Raw genomic sequence first — 22,254 nt, forward strand, 5'->3', positions numbered from 1 at the left:
CCTTAAGTTGCCTCCTGTCAGGCCGTTGTTAAGTTTTCTTAATTTCCTAAGTCTTACGGGGTTCCCTGTCCCTCCAGGAGAAAATGTTTCATTAAGGAGACAATAGCTACATAATGCTACTGTACTTATTAGAGTCCATATATAGATCAACACCCCATACACATAACACACAGATACTGTCCATCTCACACATACACACACACACACACACAGAGGGAGAGACTAAAGTAGTTCATTAACTTGTTGATAGTGCAAAACACAAGGGAAATTGTTGTTCTTTTTTAAAAAATGCTCCAAGATCCCCGTTGCAGTAGGCAGCAGAAATGCTCTAGGTCCCAAATGGTGGCGGCAGGCCATGTGGTGGCAGGCAGCGGGCTCTGGGAGCAGCCAGTCCCAGGCAGAAATGGCTGCCCGTCCCAGAGCAGTGGTGGCGGGTCATGTGGCAGCAGGCAGTGGGCCCCAGGCAGAGACGGCCGCTGGTCCCCGAGCAATGGCTGGTTCCAGGCAGGGAGATACATGGCAGGCGGGCAGAAGACAGAAACATGGATAGACATGACATGCAGGGTGAGGTTGAATGTTTATTCAGGGGGTTATGGAGGAGGAAGGGTGAAGGGGGGGACAAAGAGAGAGAGAGAGAGAGAGAGAGAGAGAGAGAGAGAGAGAGAGAAGAGAAGAGAAGAGAAGAGGAGAAAGAGACAGAGAAGGGGGGAAGCAGAGAAGTGGGGAGAGAGGCAGAAGCTAAGATGCCTCTCCGAGAGGAAGATGGAAAAGAGAACGAGCTCAGGCCGGAAGTTGAAGATCAGCCTGCCTCAGCGGATGGGGAGGGGAATGGGTGTGGCTTGTCTCTTAAAGGGACCAAAACCATAACAGAAATAACATAAGCAAAACAAGACCTGCATATGCCTAGATGAAGCACAGAAAAAAGGAATCAAGATATATTGAAATTCAATCAAGCATCAGGAAGCAACCTAGCTAGGAGGTTGTGGCATAAGCCTTTAATCCCAGCACTAGAGAGGCAGAGGCAGGAAGGAGGATCTCTGTGAGTTTGAGGCCAGCCTAGTCTACAGAATAAGTTCCAGACAGGTTCCAAAGCTACAAAGAAACCCTGTCTAGAAAAACAAAAACAACAACAACACAAAATGTTTTCTTGGAACAGCCGGGAAGAGAGCTGATAGGTACAGAACTAAAATGTAAATGAATGTGTGGTTACAAAGACGCATGTTTTGTTCTCTTTCTTTAGACACAAGTTAACTTTCACTGAAAACGTGATAAAGAGTATCTGCTTGCTATTCACGTTTCGATCTCAGCTTTATGGTACTAAGTAAAGGAGATGGTGAGCTTCCAAGTACCCTTGGTAACACTGTGAGCTTAAAAACCATGGTACACTAGCAGGGCATGTTAGCCCACGCCTTTGATCCCAGCACTCCGGAGGCAGAAGCAGGAGGATCTCTGAGTTTGAGGCCAGCCTTTTCTACAGAGGGAATCCCATGACAGCCAGGGCTACCCAGAGAAACCCTTTCTAAAAACAAAGCATGGAAGACTGAGGCTGTAGCTCAGTGATAGAATGCTTGCTTGAGTTTGATCCCTAAAGCCACATCTCCAACTGTTAGCTCTAAACACTCCGCACGTCTCCAGCCTTTGACAACAACCTGCTCAAAATGATCACGGGGCCCCGCCCAGTTCGGAATGGTCACGGGGCCCCGCCCCGGAACTGCTGGGAGCCCCGCCCCCTCGTTTCCTTTCGGAAAGGCCCCCCCCCCACACACACACACAAGCGTCCCAGGCCAGAGCACAGCGGGCGGAAGTGACGGCATCAGATTGCGTCGGGCTCCAGCGGGGTCGAGTCCGGTAGCGGTGGCGGGTCCCTGCTGGCGGTTTGGCTAGGTCTGTGCGGTCCAGGTAACGGTCGGTCAGCCTTTTCTCCGCTTTGAGGGGGTCCCCGGGACAGCCGGAGGGGACTTGGCATGGGGGCGCGGCCGAGCGGGGAGCGGCGCTCCGCGCGTGCTGTGGCTGATCGGCGAGTACCAGTCACTGGGCCACCGCTCCGGCGCGGTCTGGAAACCCTGTGCCAAGCGTGAGAGTTTCCGGGGGGCTGGCACCGGGCGGCGCCGCACGCCTCCGCTGCTGCCCCCGCTAGGAGACCGTTTTACCCAGGCATGCGGCCCCGCGTTTTTTCCCTCATTAAGGACCGTCTGGTCAGAAGCCTGAGATTCAAGTTCACTTGAAATCAACGTATAAACACGCGCTACTTTATTTACACTGTGCTCACCGTCTCTAGGCTCAGGTTAGCGTGGTTTTCCAGAACTCTAGGTAGGCTTTTCTGGGAAAGGACGCGTGACAGGGTTAGGCAGACACTTGGAAGACTGCAGAATAGGTTTCTCAAATATTCAATTTGATGGCTTAGTTTCCAAAAGATGAAAACTCTGGAAAAGAGCCTAAAAATAAGTTAGTGTAGTGATTATCCCTATTTTATGATACGTTGAGGAAAGATGATTTATATCGTCTGCAAGTGTGAGATGACCTCTGCATAGCATACGACAAATATTCGTCTTGAATAATCAACCGGTTCAGCAAGGCGGTGGTGGTGCAGGCCTTTAATCCCAGCACTCGGGAGGCAGAGGCAGGTGGATCTCTTGAGTTCGGGGCCAGCCTGGTCTACAGAGCTAGTTCCAGAACAGGCTCCAAAGCTGCAGAGAAAACCTGCCTCAAGTAATAATAATAAATAATAATAATAACCAACCGGTTCGGTGAACTTCATTTGCACAAAGTGATCTCGATAAATCCCTGATTATACTTTGGACATTAAACCCAACCTTCATTATCTTTTTGGCTCAACTAAAGCAGTGACCTCAGAAATTGAATTTTCAGTCTCCAGTTTTCTCAGATTTATCTTCTCTTGACAAAGGAGCTCCCCACCTACACTTCCAAATCCTATAACTTAATCCCATTGCCTGTGTAATAACACTCCAAGTTACATAACCCACCTATAGCTGCTGTGTCACCTCCTGTAGTGGCTTTCCATACTAAGTCTGTCACATACTGCATGCTCTCGTAGTCTTTGTCTGCCTTTCACTTTGGTATATATGCTGATTTGTATTTTTTTTGTTCCTCTTGCTAGATCCGTGTTAAATTGCTCCTGCTTTGTGAAAGATCTGGCCTCTCAAAAGGGTATGTGACTTTAGTGTTTTTCTTAATTTTTAAGAAGACTTACGTATGTGAGCCAGGCGGTGGTGGCACACACCTTTAATCCCAACACTGGGAAGGCAGAGGCAGGTGGATCTCTGAGTTTGGGACCAGTCTGGTTTACAAGAGCTAGTTCTAAAGCTACACAGAGAGAAACCCTGTCTCCTGTCTCGGAAAAAATAAACAAAAAAAAAAAAGTTTATGTTTGTGAATGTTTTTGCCTGTATGTGTACCACATGCATGCCTGGGGCCCATGGAAGACATAAGGGGGCACTAGATTCCCTAGGACTGGATTACAGCTAGTTTGAACAGCCATGTGGTGCTAGGCCTTCTGGGGAGAAACAGTGCTCTTAACTGCTGAACATCTCTCCAACCCCTGACTTTAGTTGTGTTCTTCCTTTCATAGCATTCACTGATGATTATGTACTGCACACCAGGCCCAGTTCTATGTGCACAGATCTGAAGACGTGTGTCCTGATTAGACATGTGTGATGATTATGTACTGCACACCAGGCACAGATCTGAAGACATGTGTGCTGATTGCAGCTTTCTTGTGTCTTAGTAAATACCTGCGATTTTAGTGTTGCTATTTTTTTTACAGTTATATGTATCTTTTTATATTGCTAAAGACTGTATCTTCTTTATCTTTGTATCTGGAACATTTTTGTTAGAGAATAATAAATACATTTTTCTGGTAATATCAGAAAAAGTGTAATTTTCTTGTAACCTTAGTATCTCTCGTATATCTAGTATCTCTCAGAAATGGGCATTTCTTCATTTTTTTTCTTTTTTCTTTTCTTTTTTTTTTTTTTAAATTTACCTATTATATATACAGTGTTCTGCCTGCATATATCCCTGCAAGTCAGAAGAGGGCACCAGATCTCATTACAGATGGTTATGAGCCACTATGTATGTGGTCGCTGAGAATTGAACTCAGGACCTCCAGAAGAGCACACAGTACTTTAACCTCTGAGCCTTCTCTCCAGCCCATCTCTTCATTTTTTCAATAGTGAGTTTGTATGAACATCGTTTGGGTCCTTTGTCCTCTCGTAGTGACTGTGACATTCTTTCATTGGACCTCAGAAGGCCTGTACCAGCATGTACTTAACATGACTGCGGACCTTTGAATATACAACTTGTAACTTGAAGCCTGTATGTCTTGTGTGATGTTAGTTGATGATAAACGTTTAGAATAAGATCGATTGTCAGGCTGGGGAGATAACTCAATGGTTAAGAGTATTTGCTGCCTTTGTAGAGGACCTGACTTTGGTGCCCAGCACCTATATCGTGACTCACAAATATCTGAAAATCCAGTTGTAGGGAATCCAATACCATCTTCCTGACATCTGCAGGCACCACATGTGTGATGCACATACATACATGCTTACAAAACACTCATACACGTAAGACAAAAGTCCTTTTATAAAGATTTAAGTGCAATAACTAATGTCTGTTCTGTGCTTACTATGTGTCTATAGTTAGACTTATCTCCTCCCCAACCCCCAACACACAGTTTCTCTGTGTAGCCTGGCTATCCTGGAACTTACTCTATAGACCAGGCTGTCCTTGAACCTCTGCCTCCCAAGTGCTGGTTTTAAAGGTGAATGCCACCACCGCCCAGCAGTTAGACTCATCTTGATTTGATAGCTAATTCAATTTGTTCATTCATTGTTCGTTCATACAGTCCTTATGGCATCTCTGAGCAAGTTATCGATCTGCATGAACTGAACTGATCTTTCGTTTGCCTGGTATTTATGAGGCTCTTGGTTCTGTCGCTGCCACTACAAATTTTAAAAAAAGCTCTTCATAGTCTCTTAATCATACTGCATATCCATGATCACCAAAGAGATGATGATTTAAGAAGCCCAGTTCCAGGCATAGTTTTTATTAATGTGTTCTAAGGAGTTAAGAACATTGCATTTATAAAATTAATTGTTTAATCTGTCTTTAATTAAAATTGGAACACAAAAAAATGATTACCTAAAGCATATTATATCCAGTTTAATATTTATGCCACTTTATGCTTGAGACATTGCGAAGAGTATAAAACAGAGCAGCATATTTAAAAACCAGCATTGATCTAATAGTGCTGTAGAAACAGTACTTAATAAGTGTTCTCTGATAGTACAGTTCACTTAGGAATTTGTTTTCCCTAGGTGTTCCCCCATACCCTGCAAAAGATCTTTTGCTGGGGGTGGGGTGAGGGGTTGTTGCAAAGGGCTGGTCCCTGATTCTGACTCTTAAAAAAAGATGGCTCGGAGGTTAAAGCACTGCCTACTCGTCCAGAGAACCCAGGTTGGAGCCATCTCTCCTGCCCTACAATTTGATCTTAATCTAAACATTTATAGCATACAGGTTTCAAAGTTACAAGTTGTATATCCAAAGACCCATATTTATTTTAAGTATATATATGACCATGGTGGCTCACAGCCATCTGTTAATACATAGTAACATAGTTTTGTTGGCAGTTTTATATGAGTCACAGGGCATCTGACCCTCTCTTCTGGGCCTCTGCTGGTACCAGGCATGCAAGTGGTACACAAGCATACATGCAGGCAAAATACCCACACATATAAAATATAAAGTGAATTACATTTATGTCAACAGTCAGCCTGTGAGAATCTGTTCTCTCCTTTCACCATATGGGTAAATTCTGAGTGTCAGAATTGACAGCCTGTACTTCCTGAGCCATTTCTTGGTAGCCCTTTTTCCAAAAGTTTTTATTACTGACCTTAACACCTTATTGTTAAGTACTATTAGAATATTTAACTACATAGTAACATAGTTTTGTTGGCAGTTTTATATGAGTCACAGGAAACATGGACTAGGCTTTTGGAATTAAAGGATATAGATTTCTCCAAGATAGCTTGTATATGTGTTTTGTTTTTGTTGTTTGTTTTTCAAGTTTTTTGAGATAAGATTTCTCTGTAGCTTTGGTACCTGTCCTAGAACTTGTTCTGTATTCAGACTGATCTCTAACTCAGAGATCTGCCTGCTTCTGCCTCCTGGAGTGCTGGAATTAAAGGCTTACACCACCACCACTCAGCATGTGTGTGTGTTTTGTATGAACATGAAACTTGTTTAAACTTAAAACATTTTTTTTTTCAAGCACAGCATCACTGTTTCATGGTGTGTGGAGATAACCCGGAAAGTTAAGGACGTTTCTAAGGAGAATTTGCAGAGGATGCTCTAGGAAAAATCTGAACACTGAAGGAAGTGAAAATCATGGACCAGAACAACAGCCTTCCTCCTTATGCTCAGGGCTTGGCCTCCCCACAGGTAAAAGAGCAAGAAGTGGGGGCAAGGAGGGCTGACATAGTCCCATTAAGAGAAAGCAGAAGAAGGTACACGTTAGCCACCCAGATTTAAACATGGATTTGTATGTTTCTCAAGCTTGTTTTACTTTGTGGAAGTTTCTGCTTTGGGTAGGCATGATGCGTTTCTGCTTGGGGAGTTTATTTGGAACCTAATTTAGAAGACTTCTATCTGTGTGAGCTGTAGAACATTTATTTCATTTACTCAAGAAGATTCCTTCTTGACTCTGTTGCAGTCACCTCCCTAGCCCAAGATGACAACAAAATCTGCTTACAAAGTTAAACATTAATTTTTATATAAAATGTGTGTGTGGTTGCAATAGAATTAGACCTAGATTATTTGTTACTAATTCAGTATTAATTTTGCCGTCCTTTTTCTTCCTACTTCCACATAAATAGTTACTAAATCTAGCAATGCTTGTAAGACAGAAGCATTATAGAAAAGGCAGTTAACAGTATTTAACAGGCTTTGGTAGCTAATCCTCATAGCCTGGGTTGCATTTTACATAGGGACATGCACCTTTGCCTTGTCCTTACTATCTAGATATGCTTGGGTGGCTAAGCATCTGTCTTGTATATTATAAATAACAGACTCCATATGCTAAGTACTCATCTGCTGTGTTTAGTGCCACAAAAGAAAAGTGATGCATCTCAGAGTAATTCCTAGTAATTCAAGACCTATTCAGAAAGCATCAGGTTTTACATTTTCCCTGGATTCCAGTAGAAAGAGCCTATACTACTAAACATTAATGTCTTAATTATTCTCTCTGTTTTCCACAGGGAGCCATGACTCCTGGAATCCCTATCTTTAGTCCAATGATGCCTTATGGCACAGGACTTACTCCGCAGCCTATTCAGAACACCAATAGTCTGTCTATTTTGGAAGAGCAACAAAGACAGCAGCAGCAACAGCAGCAACAACAGCAGCAGCAGCAGCAGGCAGTAGCAACTGCAGCAGCCTCAGTTCAGCAATCAGCATCTCAGCAGCCCACACAGGGTGCCTCAGGCCAGACTCCACAGATCTTCCATTCCCAGACTCTGACCACTGCACCCTTGCCAGGCACCACCCCCTTGTATCCTTCACCAATGACCCCTATGACCCCGATCACTCCTGCCACACCAGCCTCTGAGAGCTCTGGGATCGTACCACAGTTGCAGTGAGTACCTCTTAGCGTGTGTGCTCTCGCTTTCCCTCTTCCAGTGTGTGTGCATGCATGCATGCGCACACATGTTTTTTTATGTCCTCTGTCCCCTGCACCAGAGGAGGCTCTCAATGGTATTACACTGTTTGCTTTCAGACCGTGGATTTACTTAAGGTAATTCTGTTATAGTGCGGCTTCATCTGCTCCTGGCAAGGAATTGAAACCACAGAATGAGGCAGTGTTCTCAGCAGAGCCTTTCCTTAGACATGGAGTTGTGTTTATGTGTTGGGGCCACTGAAATGAAGTTGAGTTTCATCAATACTGTGGACATTTCTCTGTAGCTAATTGTCTGAGTTACAGCCAGTTGTATCACAGGCTTGTCCAATCTTTGGAGATTTGTGAGCATGGCAGTTCTTGTCTTGAAATATGTTTCTGCTTAAGTGAAGTAGTTCACACATGTTAAGGGGTAGGAGGCATGGGCTTTTTTTATTTCTTCCTGAAACAACCCAAATCTAGATACTCCTCAGTAACAAGTGTGTAGATTCCACTTAAGGAAGCTGATAGCCTGACTAAAGGTTCTTTGCAGACAACACTGTTCAGTTTGTGTTAGCTGATCTTCCCTCCTACTTTGAGATCAACTTTCTTTTTACATACATAATTGTCATTTGTAAGCCATGCCAGATCATTTTTAAGTTACATGGTATATAATCATGAATCTTGACTATTACACATTGCCTGTATACAATTTTAAGATTACTTTTGATTTTTATAATTTTAGAGAGATAAGCCCTGTTAGCTCTCCTTTAGACAAAGTCTGTACTGCTCCACACTAATTTTTCATTCCTATTTGACTCCCATAGGCATTGTGCTTTGTATTCTGATTAAAATCATCTGTTAGAACCAGCCTAGGACATACACTTATCTCCATAGCCACAGAGCATGTACTTGGGAGCCAGAGGCTGGAAGATCTCTGTGAGTTCAGAGCCAGCCTGGTTTACAGAGTGAGTTCCAGCACTGCCAGGGCTACACAGAGAACCACTGTTACTGCATAGAATGCTTTGAGACTGGGATACAGTGGCATGAAACAGTCTTTTAGACCCAGGTGGGGAATGATGAATTCTGTGCATGTGTGCATGCAACTTCCCTATGTATGCTGGAGGAGAACCTCAAGAATCATATCTCCACCCTGGTCACTGCTGGTTGGGCTAAGCTGACTAGCCAGTGAGCCTCAGAAATCTGCCTGTCTCTGTCTCCTTGGCACTAGGATTACAGGTGCACATTATCACTCTCACGGGTTCTGGGGATTGAACTCCACAAGCTCTTTACAAATGGAGCTGTCTCCCTAGCCTGCTAGTGATTTAACATGACTTACAGTGGTAACTACAGAACAGAGTACAGGTATTTTCTTCCCTTGCTAAAGACATTGAATTCCATTTTGGGAAGATTGAGAAAATGCACATCTTCCTGTTTTACCATATTGACTTACTAGTGAGCTAATGTTGGTAGTATTTGAGAGCTCAGGAAAGCATGGCTCCTGAGACACACAAGTTCTGGCTCCTCCACTTGGCAGTCATGTGCATCCCAAGCCAAATGCAGTGCATTCCATGGAGGCTCAGTGGCTTTGTCTGATTGTGGGAATAACAGTTACCACTTGATAGTACGTTTTGGGTATTAAGTGGGAATATCTGGTATGTGGCACTTTTTAAAACATTTAGAGTCAGCAGAGTTTTTCGTTTGGTTTTGTTATTTTTATTATTATTACTACTAAAGCCTGGTGAAAAATAATGGATCATCAATCTAAATCATGTTTTGTTTCCAAATTTCTTGCAGAAATATTATATTCATAGCAAACCTTGGTTGTAAACCTGACCTAAAGACCATTGCCCTCTTTGTTTAAAAGTTAAATATTTTAAGTAATTATGTTTTTAAATTTCTTATAGAAATATTGTATCCACGGTGAATCTTGGATGTAAACTTGACCTAAAGACCATTGCACTTCGTGCCCGAAATGCTGAATATAATCCCAAGGTCAGACCCATTTTCATGTGTTTGAGACTATATAAGATAAACAGAAAATTCTTCCTAAATCTGTAGGTGAGAAAGTTTGTATTGTGCTTGTTTCTTTTTTTTTTTTTTAAATATTTATTTATTTACTCATTATGTATACAGTGTTCTGTCTGCCTGTATGCCTGCAGGCCAGAAGAGAGCACCAGACCTCATTACAAATGGTTGTGAGCCACCATGTGGTTGCCGGGAATTGAACTCAGGACCTTTGGAAGAGCAGGCAATGCTCTTAACCGCTGAGCCATCTCTCCAGCCCCTTGTGCTTGTTTCTTGATTCAAGCAAAATGAGTAGTTTTATGTTTATGATTAGTGTCTAGGAAAAGTTCATTCTGGGACTTTTTTTTTTATATATATATTTATTTATTTATTATGTATACAATATTCTGTCTGTATGCCTGAAGGCCAGAAGAGGGCGCCAGACCTCTTTACAGATGGTTGTGAGCCACCATGTGGTTGCTGGGAATTGAACTCAGGACCTTTGGAAGAGCAGGCAATGCTCTTAACCACTGAGCCATCTCTCCAGCCCCTCTGGGACTTTTCATTTTGTTCTGTTTTCCTGTTTTTGCAGTATTGTGATTTTAACTAGGACCTCAACCATACGAGGGCAGTGCTGCCCACTAAACCAAACTGTTGTTTTGTTCTTCAAGGCAGGATTTCTCTTGTAGCCCTGTTTGTCCTGGAACTCGCTCTGTAGACCACACTGGCCTTGAACTCGCAGAGTTCCACCTGTCTCTGCCTCCCAAGTGCTGGGATTAAAGGTGTGCACCACCACTGCCTGGCTGCATTCTCAGTTCTTCAACTTGTGTTTTATTGAATACCTACTATGTATATCCCTCTCCATTTGTAGAAATCCATATAATAAACTAAGTTTACATACATACACTTATGTTGTGGAGGGTACCACAAGAAGTTGGAAAACAGAATATCCCATTTATATCCTGAAGCCTATCTGATGACATATCTGTGGTACCCAGTCCATAATCCCGTGGGAGAGCTGGGGATGGTTTGCATGGGTGGAGAAAGGTTGGTCAGTGATTAATAATTGTTGGCTGGAAGTACAAGTTTATTACACATTTTCCCACCTTTGTGTAACTTTGAAGGTTTGCTGATAGACAAAATTACATGTGGTGGTATGGACACAAATAGCTTTTCTGATAGAGAAATTGCAGGAATTTAAGAGTCTGGCTTAGTGATAGAACACTGGTCTAGCAAGGCCAAAGACTTGTGATTGTAATCAGGCTTTTTGTCCTTTTACATTGTGGTAAGTCATTGAGAAACACACAGTTCTAGTAAAGTCCCTGGGAGCCTTACGGTTTCCGAGGCCTTAACCTGGCTGTTGGTCTCCGTACCCCGGCTTTACTTTTGTCCATTGTCTTCACCTGTGAGTCTCGGTTCTCCCCCTTGTTGTATCCTGTAAGTTGAGGTTGCATAGAGTCTCTGACTTCTTCCTGTGGGAGTATCTTGTGCATCCTCCTGGGAGCTCCTCCCGCTGCTCCTGTCACAGCTCCTTAGGTGACCTCTTATGAAGAGCCTCACACTTCTGATCCTGGTGAAATTCATTTATAGGCATTAGTACAGATCAGCCACATGAGTGTGAAAGGACTCGAGTCCCAGATTACTTTCTGGGGCACTATTTTATAGGTTGTTAGGGGTGTGATTTTCTATTTGACAAACAGATTCAAGTTATGTAACTTACCTGTTGTCTCCTCCCATGATACAACTGGTATTAATGGCATGCATGCCCAGTTTTACGTGGGCAGAAGGTGGCAGTAGGGGATTTCCCTTAAAAGGTTACTCAGAGGACACAGTTTGCCTTATTGCATCAAAAGCATTGAGACTGAATCAGTCAGCCCCACCCACTCCGTGCCTTGTCCTTGGACACAACTGGAGAATGATCGAGTAGACTGTGTGTGATGATCATCAAGGGAAGGAGAAACCTAGTCCGTTGTTTGAAGTGGTGTGTGTGTGTATCTGCGTAGACTGTGTGTGATGATCATCAAGGGAAGGAGAAACCTAGTCCGTTGTTTGAAGTGGTGTGTGTGTGTATCTGCGTAGACTGTGTGTGATGATCATCAAGGGAAGGAGAAACCTAGTCCGTTGTTTGAAGTGGTGTGTGTGTGTATCTGCGTAGACTGTGTGTGATGATCATCAAGGGAAGGAGAAACCTAGTCCGTTGTTTGAAGTGGTGTGTGTGTGTATCTGCGTAGACTGTGTGTGATGATCATCAAGGGAAGGAGAAACCTAGTCCGTTGTTTGAAGTGGTGTGTGTGTGTATCTGCGTAGACTGTGTGTGATGATCATCAAGGGAAGGAGAAACCTAGTCCGTTGTTTGAAGTGTGTGTGTGTATCTGCGTAGACTGTGTGTGATGATCATCAAGGGAAGGAGAAACCTAGTCCGTTGTTTGAAGTGGTGTGTGTGTGTATCTGCGTAGACTGTGTGTGATGATCATCAAGGGAAGGAGAAACCTAGTGCGTTGTTTGAAGTGGTGTGTGTGTGTATCTGCGTAGACTGTGTTTGATGATCATCAAGGGAAGGAGAAACCTAGTGCGTTGTTTGAAGTGGTGTGTGTGTGTATCTGCGTAGACTGTGTGTGATGATCATCAAGGGAAGGAGAAACCTAGTCCGTTGTTTGAAGTGGTGTGTGTGTGTATCTGCGTAGACTGTGTGTGATGATCATCAAGGGGAGGAGAAACCTAGTCCGTTGTTTGAAGTGGTGTGTGTGTGTATCTGCGTAGACTGTGTTTGATGATCATCAAGGGGAGGAGAAACCTAGTCCATTGTTTGAAGTGGTGTGTGTGTGTATCTGCGTAGACTGTGTGTGATGATCATCAAGGGAAGGAGAAACCTAGTCCGTTGTTTGAAGTGGTGTGTGTGTGTATCTGCGTAGACTGTGTGTGATGATCATCAAGGGAAGGAGAAACCTAGTCCGTTGTTTGAAGTGGTGTGTGTGTGTATCTGCGTAGACTGTGTGTGATGATCATCAAGGGAAGGAGAAACCTAGTGCGTTGTTTGAAGTGGTGTGTGTGTGTATCTGCGTAGACTGTGTTTGATGATCATCAAGGGAAGGAGAAACCTAGTGCGTTGTTTGAAGTGGTGTGTGTGTGTATCTGCGTAGACTGTGTGTGATGATCATCAAGGGAAGGAGAAACCTAGTCCGTTGTTTGAAGTGGTGTGTGTGTGTATCTGCGTAGACTGTGTGTGATGATCATCAAGGGGAGGAGAAACCTAGTCCGTTGTTTGAAGTGGTGTGTGTGTGTATCTGCGTAGACTGTGTTTGATGATCATCAAGGGGAGGAGAAACCTAGTCCATTGTTTGAAGTGGTGTGTGTGTGTATCTGCGTAGACTGTGTGTGATGATCATCAAGGGAAGGAGAAACCTAGTCCGTTGTTTGAAGTGGTGTGTGTGTGTATCTGCGTAGACTGTGTTTGATGATCATCAAGGGAAGGAGAAACCTAGTCCGTTGTTTGAAGTGGTGTGTGTGTGTATCTGCGTAGACTGTGTTTGATGATCATCAAGGGAAGGAGAAACCTAGTCCATTGTTTGAAGTGGTGTGTGTGTGTATCTGCGTAGACTGTGTGTGATGATCATCAAGGGAAGGAGAAACCTAGTCCATTGTTTGAAGTGGTGTGTGTGTGTATCTGCGTAGACTGTGTTTGATGATCATCAAGGGAAGGAGAAACCTAGTCCGTTGTTTGAAGTGGTGTGTGTGTGTATCTGCGTAGACTGTGTTTGATGATCATCAAGGGAAGGAGAAACCTAGTCCGTTGTTTGAAGTGGTGTGTGTGTGTATCTGCGTAGACTGTGTGTGATGATCATCAAGGGAAGGAGAAACCTAGTCCGTTGTTTGAAGTGGTGTGTGTGTGTATCTGCGTAGACTGTGTGTGATGATCATCAAGGGAAGGAGAAACCTAGTCCGTTGTTTGAAGTGGTGTGTGTGTGTATCTGCGTAGACTGTGTGTGATGATCATCAAGGGAAGGAGAAACCTAGTCCGTTGTTTGAAGTGGTGTGTGTGTGTATCTGCGTAGACTGTGTGTGATGATCATCAAGGGGAGGAGAAACCTAGTCCATTGTTTGAAGTGGTGTGTGTGTGTATCTGCGTAGACTGTGTGTGATGATCATCAAGGGAAGGAGAGACCTAGTCCGCTGTTTGAAGTGGTGTGTGTGTGTATCTGCGTAGACTGTGTGTGATGATCATCAAGGGAAGGAGAGACCTAGTCCGCTGTTTGAAGTGGTGTGTGTGTGTATCTGCGTAGACTGTGTGTGATGATCATCAAGGGAAGGAGAAACCTAGTCCACTGTTTGAAGTGGTGTGTGTGTGTATCTGCGTAGACTGTGTGTGATGATCATCAAGGGAAGGAGAAACCTAGTCCACTGTTTGAAGTGGTGTGTGTGTGTATCTGCGTAGACTGTGTGTGATGATCATCAAGGGAAGGAGAAACCTAGTCCACTGTTTGAAGTGGTGTGTGTGTGTATCTGCGTAGACTGTGTGTGATGATCATCAAGGGAAGGAGAAACCTAGTCCACTGTTTGAAGTGGTGTGTGTGTGTATCTGCGTAGACTGTGTGTGATGATCATCAAGGGAAGGAGAAACCTAGTCCGTTGTTTGAAGTGGTGTGTGTGTGTATCTGCGTAGCTGGGAGTCTTTCTAGGTTTGGAGAGGGCTGTATATGTATTTTTCATGCAGGTAAGGGTCTCGGGCTGCCAGGTGCATAGCCAAACCAAGAGAGGTCCCAGGTTTCACAACTGTTCTAGATGTTTGCCTGCCTTGTGTTTCTATCTGTAACAGGGTTGCTACTTTATACTATGATTTCATTTTTATGGCTCAAACTCAGACCCTTTTGTCTCCACCTCCTGAATGCTGGAATTAAAAGTGCGTTTTACTGTGCCCAGCTTTGTACTGTGATTTCATCAGTTGTGTGTCTTATTGAAACTGGCAATGTGACAGCATCTAGATCGAGGGAAAGAACTGTCTTAAATGTAGGAAACACGTGAGCCCTATTTCATGGCCAGGTTTTTAGTTGCGTATAAGGCTAACCAGAAAATTAACTACAAAGACTCAGATTGGCCACTGTTCACTTTTAGTTAACTAAGTTTTTGTTATTTTTAGTATATGCAGCTCTTATATCTACTTGATGAACCAGTCACCATATTAAGATGGTAGCCTCATCTCGTCTATTTTTGGCTTGAAGCCTACCTCTGTTTGTTTTCGGTTTCCATTTGCTTTGTGTATCATTTTCCTTGCTTTTACTTTCAGTTTGCAAGTGTCCTTGCCATTGAGGTGTGTTTCTTGCAGTCAGCAAATGGTGGGATTAGAAAAACAACTAGTCTTTGTCTTTTAATTGGATAGGTAAGACCATTTACATTTGGAGCGCTTACTAAAAAATACTATCTGATTTCTAGAATTTTGTTGATTGTTTTTCTTGGCTTTCTCAGCTGTCATCGCTAGGAGTTAGTTTACTGAATCTGCATGGTTGATTCTTTCTTGGTTCTCATTTATCCATCTGTTCCTCATAAGAGCTCTCTGTCTGTCTTTTACTTTGTGTGTCGCATTCCGTCGGTATTTTCTGTAGTGCTTACTTTGGTACTAATGGATTGCTTTATTTGGACAAACTTGGAAAGTTCAAAAGAACAGAAAGGAGAAAAGATCAGGAGATTTTTAAAAACTGCCCAATAAAGAAATACCCAAAAAACGTAGATAAGTGTGAGGAAAGGAATAAGAAACAAAAACATTTTAAAAGACACTTTTGTTTGGTTGGTTTTGGTTTTTCAAGGCAGGGTTTCTCTGTGTAGTTTTTGGAGCCTGTCCTGGAACTCACTTTATAGACCAGACTGATCCTGAACTCACAGAGATCCCGCCTGCCTCTGCCTCCTGGGTGCTGGGATTAAAGGTGTGCGCAAAGATACTTTTTAAATACATTGACAGGAATATCTGGTGTACCCAGGAGAGTTTCACCCAGGATCTACAATACTTGAGCTTTCTTCGCTCACAGAAACTAATCAGAAGTGCAGCTTTAATGCTTCTTTCTGACCATTTTAGCGGTTTGCTGCTGTCATCATGAGAATAAGAGAGCCACGAACAACTGCCCTGATTTTCAGCTCTGGAAAAATGGTGTGCACTGGAGCCAAGAGGTACCTTAAGGGTTTCTTTGTTTCTGAGGGGTGCGGTTATCAGGCTAGCGCTTTTGTTTTGTTTGTTTCGGGACAGGGTTTCTCTGTGTAGTCCTGACTGTCCTGGAACTCGCTCTGTAGACCAGGCTGGCTTCAAACTCACAAAAATCTGCCTGCCTCTGCCTCCCAATTGCTGGAATTAAAGGCGTGCGCCACCACCGGCTAGCTGGACTATCCTAATCACTTTGAATAGCATCTTCTTACTGTTACCCTGATACTTTGGTTGTAGCATTGTATTTGCACCCTGCTTTTCAGATGAAAGCTCTGTAAGTTGGAAAGTCACAGTTTCACCCAATAATGGTGTCCTAAGAATGGACAGAAATTTGATGTAAGGGAACAGAATTTGTATATTTGTCAATAGTAAATTTTACTAGTATACATTTTTTTTAATTTTTAGTTTTGCTTTTGGTGTTTTGTTTTGTTTTTTGAGTCAGGGTTTCTCAGTGTAGCCCTGACTGTCTTGGAACTCACTCTGTAGACCATGCTGACCTCGAACTCAGAGATCCATCTGCCTCTGCCTCCCAAGTGCTGGGATTAACGGTATGAGCCATGACCATCCGACCTTAGTAATTTTTTTTTTTTTATGAAAATGAAGTTTTCATCTCAGTAGAAATTTGTGGGTCAGAATGTATTAACAGTGATCATAACTGAATCATATGCTATATCACGTCCTTTAAATCTAGGACTTGTCAGTAATGTCGTAAGTTCATGGCTGATGTTTTGGTAGAATATGGTTTCTGTTAAAGACACAATGATAGTTTAATTCGTTTTCTAACTTAGACTCTGTTTAAGTTATTCTTAATTATTCCATTAGGGTTCTGCTCATAACTCACTGTTTATCCTTCCTGCAGTGAAGAACAATCCAGATTAGCAGCGAGAAAATATGCTAGAGTTGTGCAGAAGTTGGGATTCCCAGCTAAGTTCTTAGACTTCAAGATCCAAAACATGGTGGGAAGCTGTGATGTGAAGTTCCCCATAAGGCTGGAAGGCCTTGTGCTGACCCACCAGCAGTTCAGTAGGTAGGTCTGAGAGGAATCCATCTAGAGTCTCCTCAGGCATCATACAGGAAGAAGCACATTCATGACGTTCAGTTTCTAAGTCTATGATGTAGTTGCAAGTTGAATGTGCTACTGGTAAGCAATTATACTGAACTTTCTGCTGCCCTCACAGCTCCTATTCCCCTAGTCACTTAGTGACACCCATACGCCCCTTCACTGGAGTGACTTACGTTCACTTCTGTAGTCAGTAAAGACATTTAAATACATGAATTTGTAGTTTCTTCTACCACTTTTCTCCCAGTTTGAATCTTCTTTGTCAACATTACTAGCAGAGGATAAGATGGCAGCAGGGATGAGCTGTCTGTTATGATTGCTTGTCATTCTCTGGTGAGCACTTCCTCAGCATCCCTGCTCACAGCCTCGTCTCAGTATCTGTTTCCTGCTTGCAGCTGCACCACCTCCCCACACTCAGCATACTTCTCTTGCTTCAGGGCCTTTGCCCAGGGCAATTTTTTACCTGGCACATTAGGTTCAATTTTCAACATAGAACTCCTGTTTGAGCTTTAGATATCCATTCAATGTTGCTCTTCCTCCTGGAGGCCTGCCCTTCATTTATTTCCAGGTCACACATAAAACAGACAGGTCCTTTCATCAGATTGAACTAATAAACCCAAAATCACTAGGATAGAATTTCATCGATTAATGTCAGTTCAGGGTGTAGGCTCATCTTTGAGCTCATGTTTGGTTTATCACTCTGGTTAAGTCACCCTGTTAGAAAAACTGACAGCTCTAGAACATTCCTATTCAGGGAGGGAAGATATGATTACCAGGCTGACTGACTGTCACTCTCAGCTTTTAGGATGAGTGGTGAGATTTTTTTATAAACTATTATCCCTAGACTTGCCCAGAGTGAATCTAATGAGGATCAGAGAACGAGTATACCCTCTTGTCTTTATCAGAAAATGTGGATTCTGTGAAGACAGCATTACGTGATAGGACAGCATGTAGTTGGTCGTCATACCCATGACATGCGGCTCTTGCTTGGTTAAAGTGTTTTCATCTCTTGTCCTGTTTGTAGACATCTGGCTTGTTCACTCAGTATTTCCAGTACTTCACAAGGCCTTGTTGTGTTTATACAAAAACTGATGACTTCCCATTTCCTTTCTAGCTATGAGCCAGAATTATTTCCTGGATTAATCTATAGAATGATCAAACCAAGAATTGTTCTCCTTATTTTTGTTTCTGGAAAAGTTGTATTAACAGGTAAGTTAAAAGGAAAGTAGTGTAACAAAATTGCAGAGAATTTTGGGATAGCATTTCTGTGTTGGGACAGTTGTCTAGCCTCTTGTAAGGATGTTTCTGTTTACATTTTCCTTCCATCCTGACCCCCATGAGAAGGGGGAAGAGTGAGAACTGCAGAGTCCTGCTACAGTTGTAGTCTTCAGCTAGAGTATGCGTCATGGCAGCAGGCAGAGAGGGGACATGAGTAAGTGACTGTTTTCAGTGGCATTAGCCCCTAGAACTTGGGGTTACTAGGTACCATTCTGAGGTAACAAGGCTGAGAGGAGTGCCACTGAACACCAGCAGTTGGGAGAGTAAGGCTTCAGTCCTCAGTGCTTGCAAGTTACCATGCCACCCAGGACCAAGTGTGGGAAAGAACTGTGGGCTAGGGGGTGGGTATTGCCTTGCTGACTTGTGGATCCTGGCCAGGACCAACTGTGGTGAGGAATGGTGGTCTGGGGTGTTAAAAGTCACCAGGTTTATTTTTATTATATGTATATTAATGGTTTTTAAGATAGGGTTTCTCAGTAGCTTTGGAGGCCTATCCTGGAACTCACTCTGTAGACTGGGCTAGCCTCAAACTCACAGACATCCTCCTGCCTCTGCCTCCTGAGTTCTGGGATTAAAGGTGTGCACCACCACCTCTACCAATCTCATTTTTTTTAAAACTGCCAAAAATAAATAAATAAATAAATAAATAAATAAATGGTTTTAAAAACAAGAGCTGGAGAGCATGGCATGGCCAGCCTGGTGTACACAGCAAGTTTGTCTTAACTGGGTATGGAGAGAACTGTACTTGTGACTTTATTTTAAGGCAGCGATGTTACTTTCTATTTTAAGAAATGTTACTTAATCATCTCATTTCTATTCCAATGTGTCTTTGTAGGTGCTAAAGTTAGAGCAGAAATTTATGAAGCATTTGAAAACATCTACCCCATCTTAAAGGGATTCAGGAAGACCACATAGTGGCTGCCATGCATTACTGCCCCCACCACTTGTTTTTAAATGCGTCAGTTCTGGTGCCGCTGATGGTACAGTTGTGAGAAGGACACTCGGCTACAGGTGGCAGCATGAAGTGACACTGTGTCCTACTGCGGACACTGGACAGGTTACCTCCTCTGCACTGAGATCGCCCTGCAGCATCACTGTGAGCCGCTTGCTCTGTGCTGCTATTCGGGCAGCTCTGCCTACTTATTTATATTTAGATTTTAAACACTGCTGTTGATGAATTTGCTGGTTTAAGGGACAGAACTTTTAAGTATTCAAGCCACCTGTACAATTGGACTTTTTATTTTAACTTTTCCCACATAAGCCAGTTTTTATATTTCTACCAGAAAAGTAAAAAATCTTTTTTTAAAAGTGTTGTTTTCTAGTTTGTAACTCTAAGGAGTTATTTTTGTGCCAGATACATTCCTCCTTCCCAGTATTGCAGAACTGAATAGTTGTATTAATCAAAATAAATGTACATACTTTCTTTCTCCAGAGGGCTCTGCACAGAAACATGCAGCTTGTAAATTGTTAGATTTTTGTTATAAACGAAACCTTGTAAGAGTCATGTGATCATACTGTCAAAGAGATTTATTTTAGATATAATGCCTGAGACCACTGTTTTGTTTGCTTGTCATTTGTTTTGTTTTTGTTTGTTGCAGTGAAAATGGACACGCCACTGATTTTATGATCCACACTGAACACCCTCTTACTCCTTCGATACTCTATAGTGTCTGGATCTTCACCCAACTAGTTATGTTCTGTTCCTTTTTCAGCCTTCACCGGGGCCTCCTAGCTGGTACGGGACATGGGAGGGCTCTTGAGTACTTCCGACGTGGAAGTTGGCGTCCTGTCCACAGATAGCTAGCTTCTCTGATGTAGCATTTTTGTCATGGCTATTTTCTCTTGAATACAAGATGGACACTTATGAAGCCTTCGGTTATTTGGGAGCATTTTATGTCCTGTTTTTTAATTGTAAAAGTACATTGTGCACAGCTCAGAGTATGTGCAATCAGAAAGAAGTCTTTCCATCCTTAGCTGTTCTTTCCCCAGGTAACTTCCAGATTAGTGTCTTCTCACCCTCACCTAGATTATGCCTGAGCTCTCCCGTATACCTGATATGGCAGCAGGCAGAGGGGACACTAATGAGTGACTGTTTTCAGTGGCATTAGCCCCTGGAACTTGGGGTTACTAGGTACCATTCTGAGGTAACAAGGCTGAGAGGAGTGCCACTGAACACCAGCAGTTGGGAGAGTAAGGCTTCAGTCCTCAGTGCTCACAAGTTACCGTGCCACTCAGGACCAAGGGTAGGAAAGAACTGTGGACTAGGGTGTTAAGGTGTGTTGCTCTTTAAATTTTTAATGTGCAATTCCGTCCTTTGGAGCTACTTTTTATCTTGTTTTTGGTTCAAAACTTTGGTGACTTGTTTTTAGCCCTTACAGTCAGTGTGTCAGTTATACTTCCAAGAACAGCAATGTCCTAAATACCTTGATTTGAACCATTCCCTTAATGATGGTCCTTGTTACCTCTAGTGCACACTATTATGCAGTATGGCCCAGGTATTCTCATATGTGTATTTTGAATACATAAATTTCTATAATATACTTTTACAAGGGGAATTGATATAAACCATTTATGTATTCCAAGTTTTGACAAATCAGTACTAGAGCCCAGCTCCCCAGAAGTATATAAAGTACCCCTTCCTGCACCTCCCAGGTGTTACTGATGTTTGGGAAGGACATCATTCTAGTACGTTTCTTCAAGATGTTTTTTTTTTTTTTTTTTTAGGTTTTATAATTCTTTTTATATGGAGCATTTTCATGTCATAAAAGTTAATTATTTCAACATGGTTTCTTATTTTTTCATAACACTTTAAGGAAAAATACTAATTTATATTTAACTTTTTCCAATCTATTTATTGAGCTCCCGTTACTGCTGTTAATAGTTTAATGCATTGGAACCCTAAGTTCTAGGCACGTGGTAATTTTGAAAAGTAGTAATCTTGTTTCTTCTTTCTGGTATTTATTTTTAATATTTAAGTGGCTGGGACTTTAAAGTGCCTTGTTTTTTTTCCTTCTTTCCTGTTCTGTTTGAGACAGGGTGACACGGTTAGACTCCTACAGCCCAGGTGGCCGTGAACTCAGTGATTCTGCCTTACTCTCTCAAATAGCTGGGATGGTAGTCTCATGAGCCACTGTGTCTTGCCAAGGTTTTCATTTAACCATTTCTGTAGTATGCATATTTTTTATCCTTATTTTTGACATACTGGGGCTAGAACACAGGATTTGTGCCTGCAGGGAATAACCTCTGTGACTGACCTACCCCCAGAGTAGAACCCTTTAATTCTGAAGGCCATAAGCGGATTGCAGATTAGCATGCACTAAAGTGTGCTGTCCCTAGAGTACACATGCAGCATTCTTTCTGAGAAAGACTGTCTTAGTTAGGTTTTCTACTGCTGTGATAAAATACTGTGACCAACAGCAGCTTGGGACAAAAGGGCTTATTTCAGCTTCTAGTTGTAGTCCTTCATGAAGGGAAGACGGGGTAGGAGCTAAAGAAGGAAGGGCTGTGAAAGAACGCTGCCACTGACTCACTCAGCCTGCCCTGGGGTGGCACCACCCACATTGAGCTGGGCTCTCCCATATTGATCAAGAGTGTACCCCACAGACTGGCCTATAGGTCAATCTTACGGAACTATTTTCTCAAGATTCCTTCTTCCCAGATAGGTCTAGGTTTGTGTCAAACTAACAAAAACCAACCAAGATAGTGTAGTAAGAAGGGATCTTGCTGTATCTAGCCCAGACTGATCAGGCACTGTTTGTGGCCTGAGGTGGCCTTGAATCCTTGGGCCTCCAAGGTCGTACTCCTAAGTGCACCTGGCTGGGTAAGTTCATGTCGATACCACCTGGGGATGTTCCCAAATAACAGCCCTTGCTGTTTATAAATACTTTAGTATATTGACTTCTAAAAGTCTCAGCATTCAGACCCTTCTGTAATACATTTTGAGTGGACAGGATTACTGATAATTTGGGATGTGAAGTCAGACTTGGCATCTCTTTGTCCTGGTCTTTTCCTAAGGTGTGTTTCTACACGTTTGCCACAAGTTGATGCCAA

General features: G+C 42.8%; 1 protein-coding gene across 5 annotated transcripts; it reads left to right on the plus strand.

Annotated features, from left to right (window-relative positions):
• The first annotated feature begins 1,809 nt into the window (after positions 1-1,809).
• Positions 1,810-20,307, plus strand: LOC121466523 (TATA-box binding protein). 5 transcript variants are annotated; one of them, XM_041680278.1, is made up of 9 exons: positions 1,810-1,884; positions 3,119-3,168; positions 6,293-6,462; positions 7,278-7,654; positions 9,580-9,667; positions 15,744-15,835; positions 16,726-16,893; positions 18,041-18,135; positions 19,040-20,307. In XM_041680278.1, the coding sequence occupies exons 3-9, from the start codon at positions 6,409-6,411 to the stop codon at positions 19,117-19,119; spliced, it is 954 nt and encodes a 317-aa protein (XP_041536212.1). In that variant the 5' UTR covers positions 1,810-1,884; positions 3,119-3,168; positions 6,293-6,408; the 3' UTR covers positions 19,120-20,307. The 5 variants fall into 5 exon arrangements, with proteins under 5 accessions (XP_041536212.1, XP_041536211.1, XP_041536209.1 ...); XM_041680277.1 differs by having other exon boundaries at positions 1,823-1,884; positions 6,298-6,462; XM_041680275.1 differs by having other exon boundaries at positions 1,825-1,899; positions 6,298-6,462.
• The last annotated feature ends 1,947 nt before the right edge of the window (positions 20,308-22,254 follow it).

Source organism: Microtus oregoni, unplaced genomic scaffold, assembly GCF_018167655.1.
Source record: "Microtus oregoni isolate MIOR12 unplaced genomic scaffold, Mior012 000033F_ref0000390, whole genome shotgun sequence".
NCBI classification, from domain to species: Eukaryota; Metazoa; Chordata; class Mammalia; order Rodentia; family Cricetidae; genus Microtus; species Microtus oregoni.

Coding starts and splice junctions, on each gene's coding strand:
- LOC121466523 (XM_041680278.1), top strand. CDS start 6,409: ATGGACCAGAACAACAGCCTTCCTCCTTATGCTCAGGGCTTGGCCTCC. Junction 15,836..16,725: donor GTGTGCACTGGAGCCAAGAG/GTACCTTAAGGG, acceptor TCCTTCCTGCAG/TGAAGAACAATCCAGATTAG. Junction 16,894..18,040: donor ACCCACCAGCAGTTCAGTAG/GTAGGTCTGAGA, acceptor TTTCCTTTCTAG/CTATGAGCCAGAATTATTTC.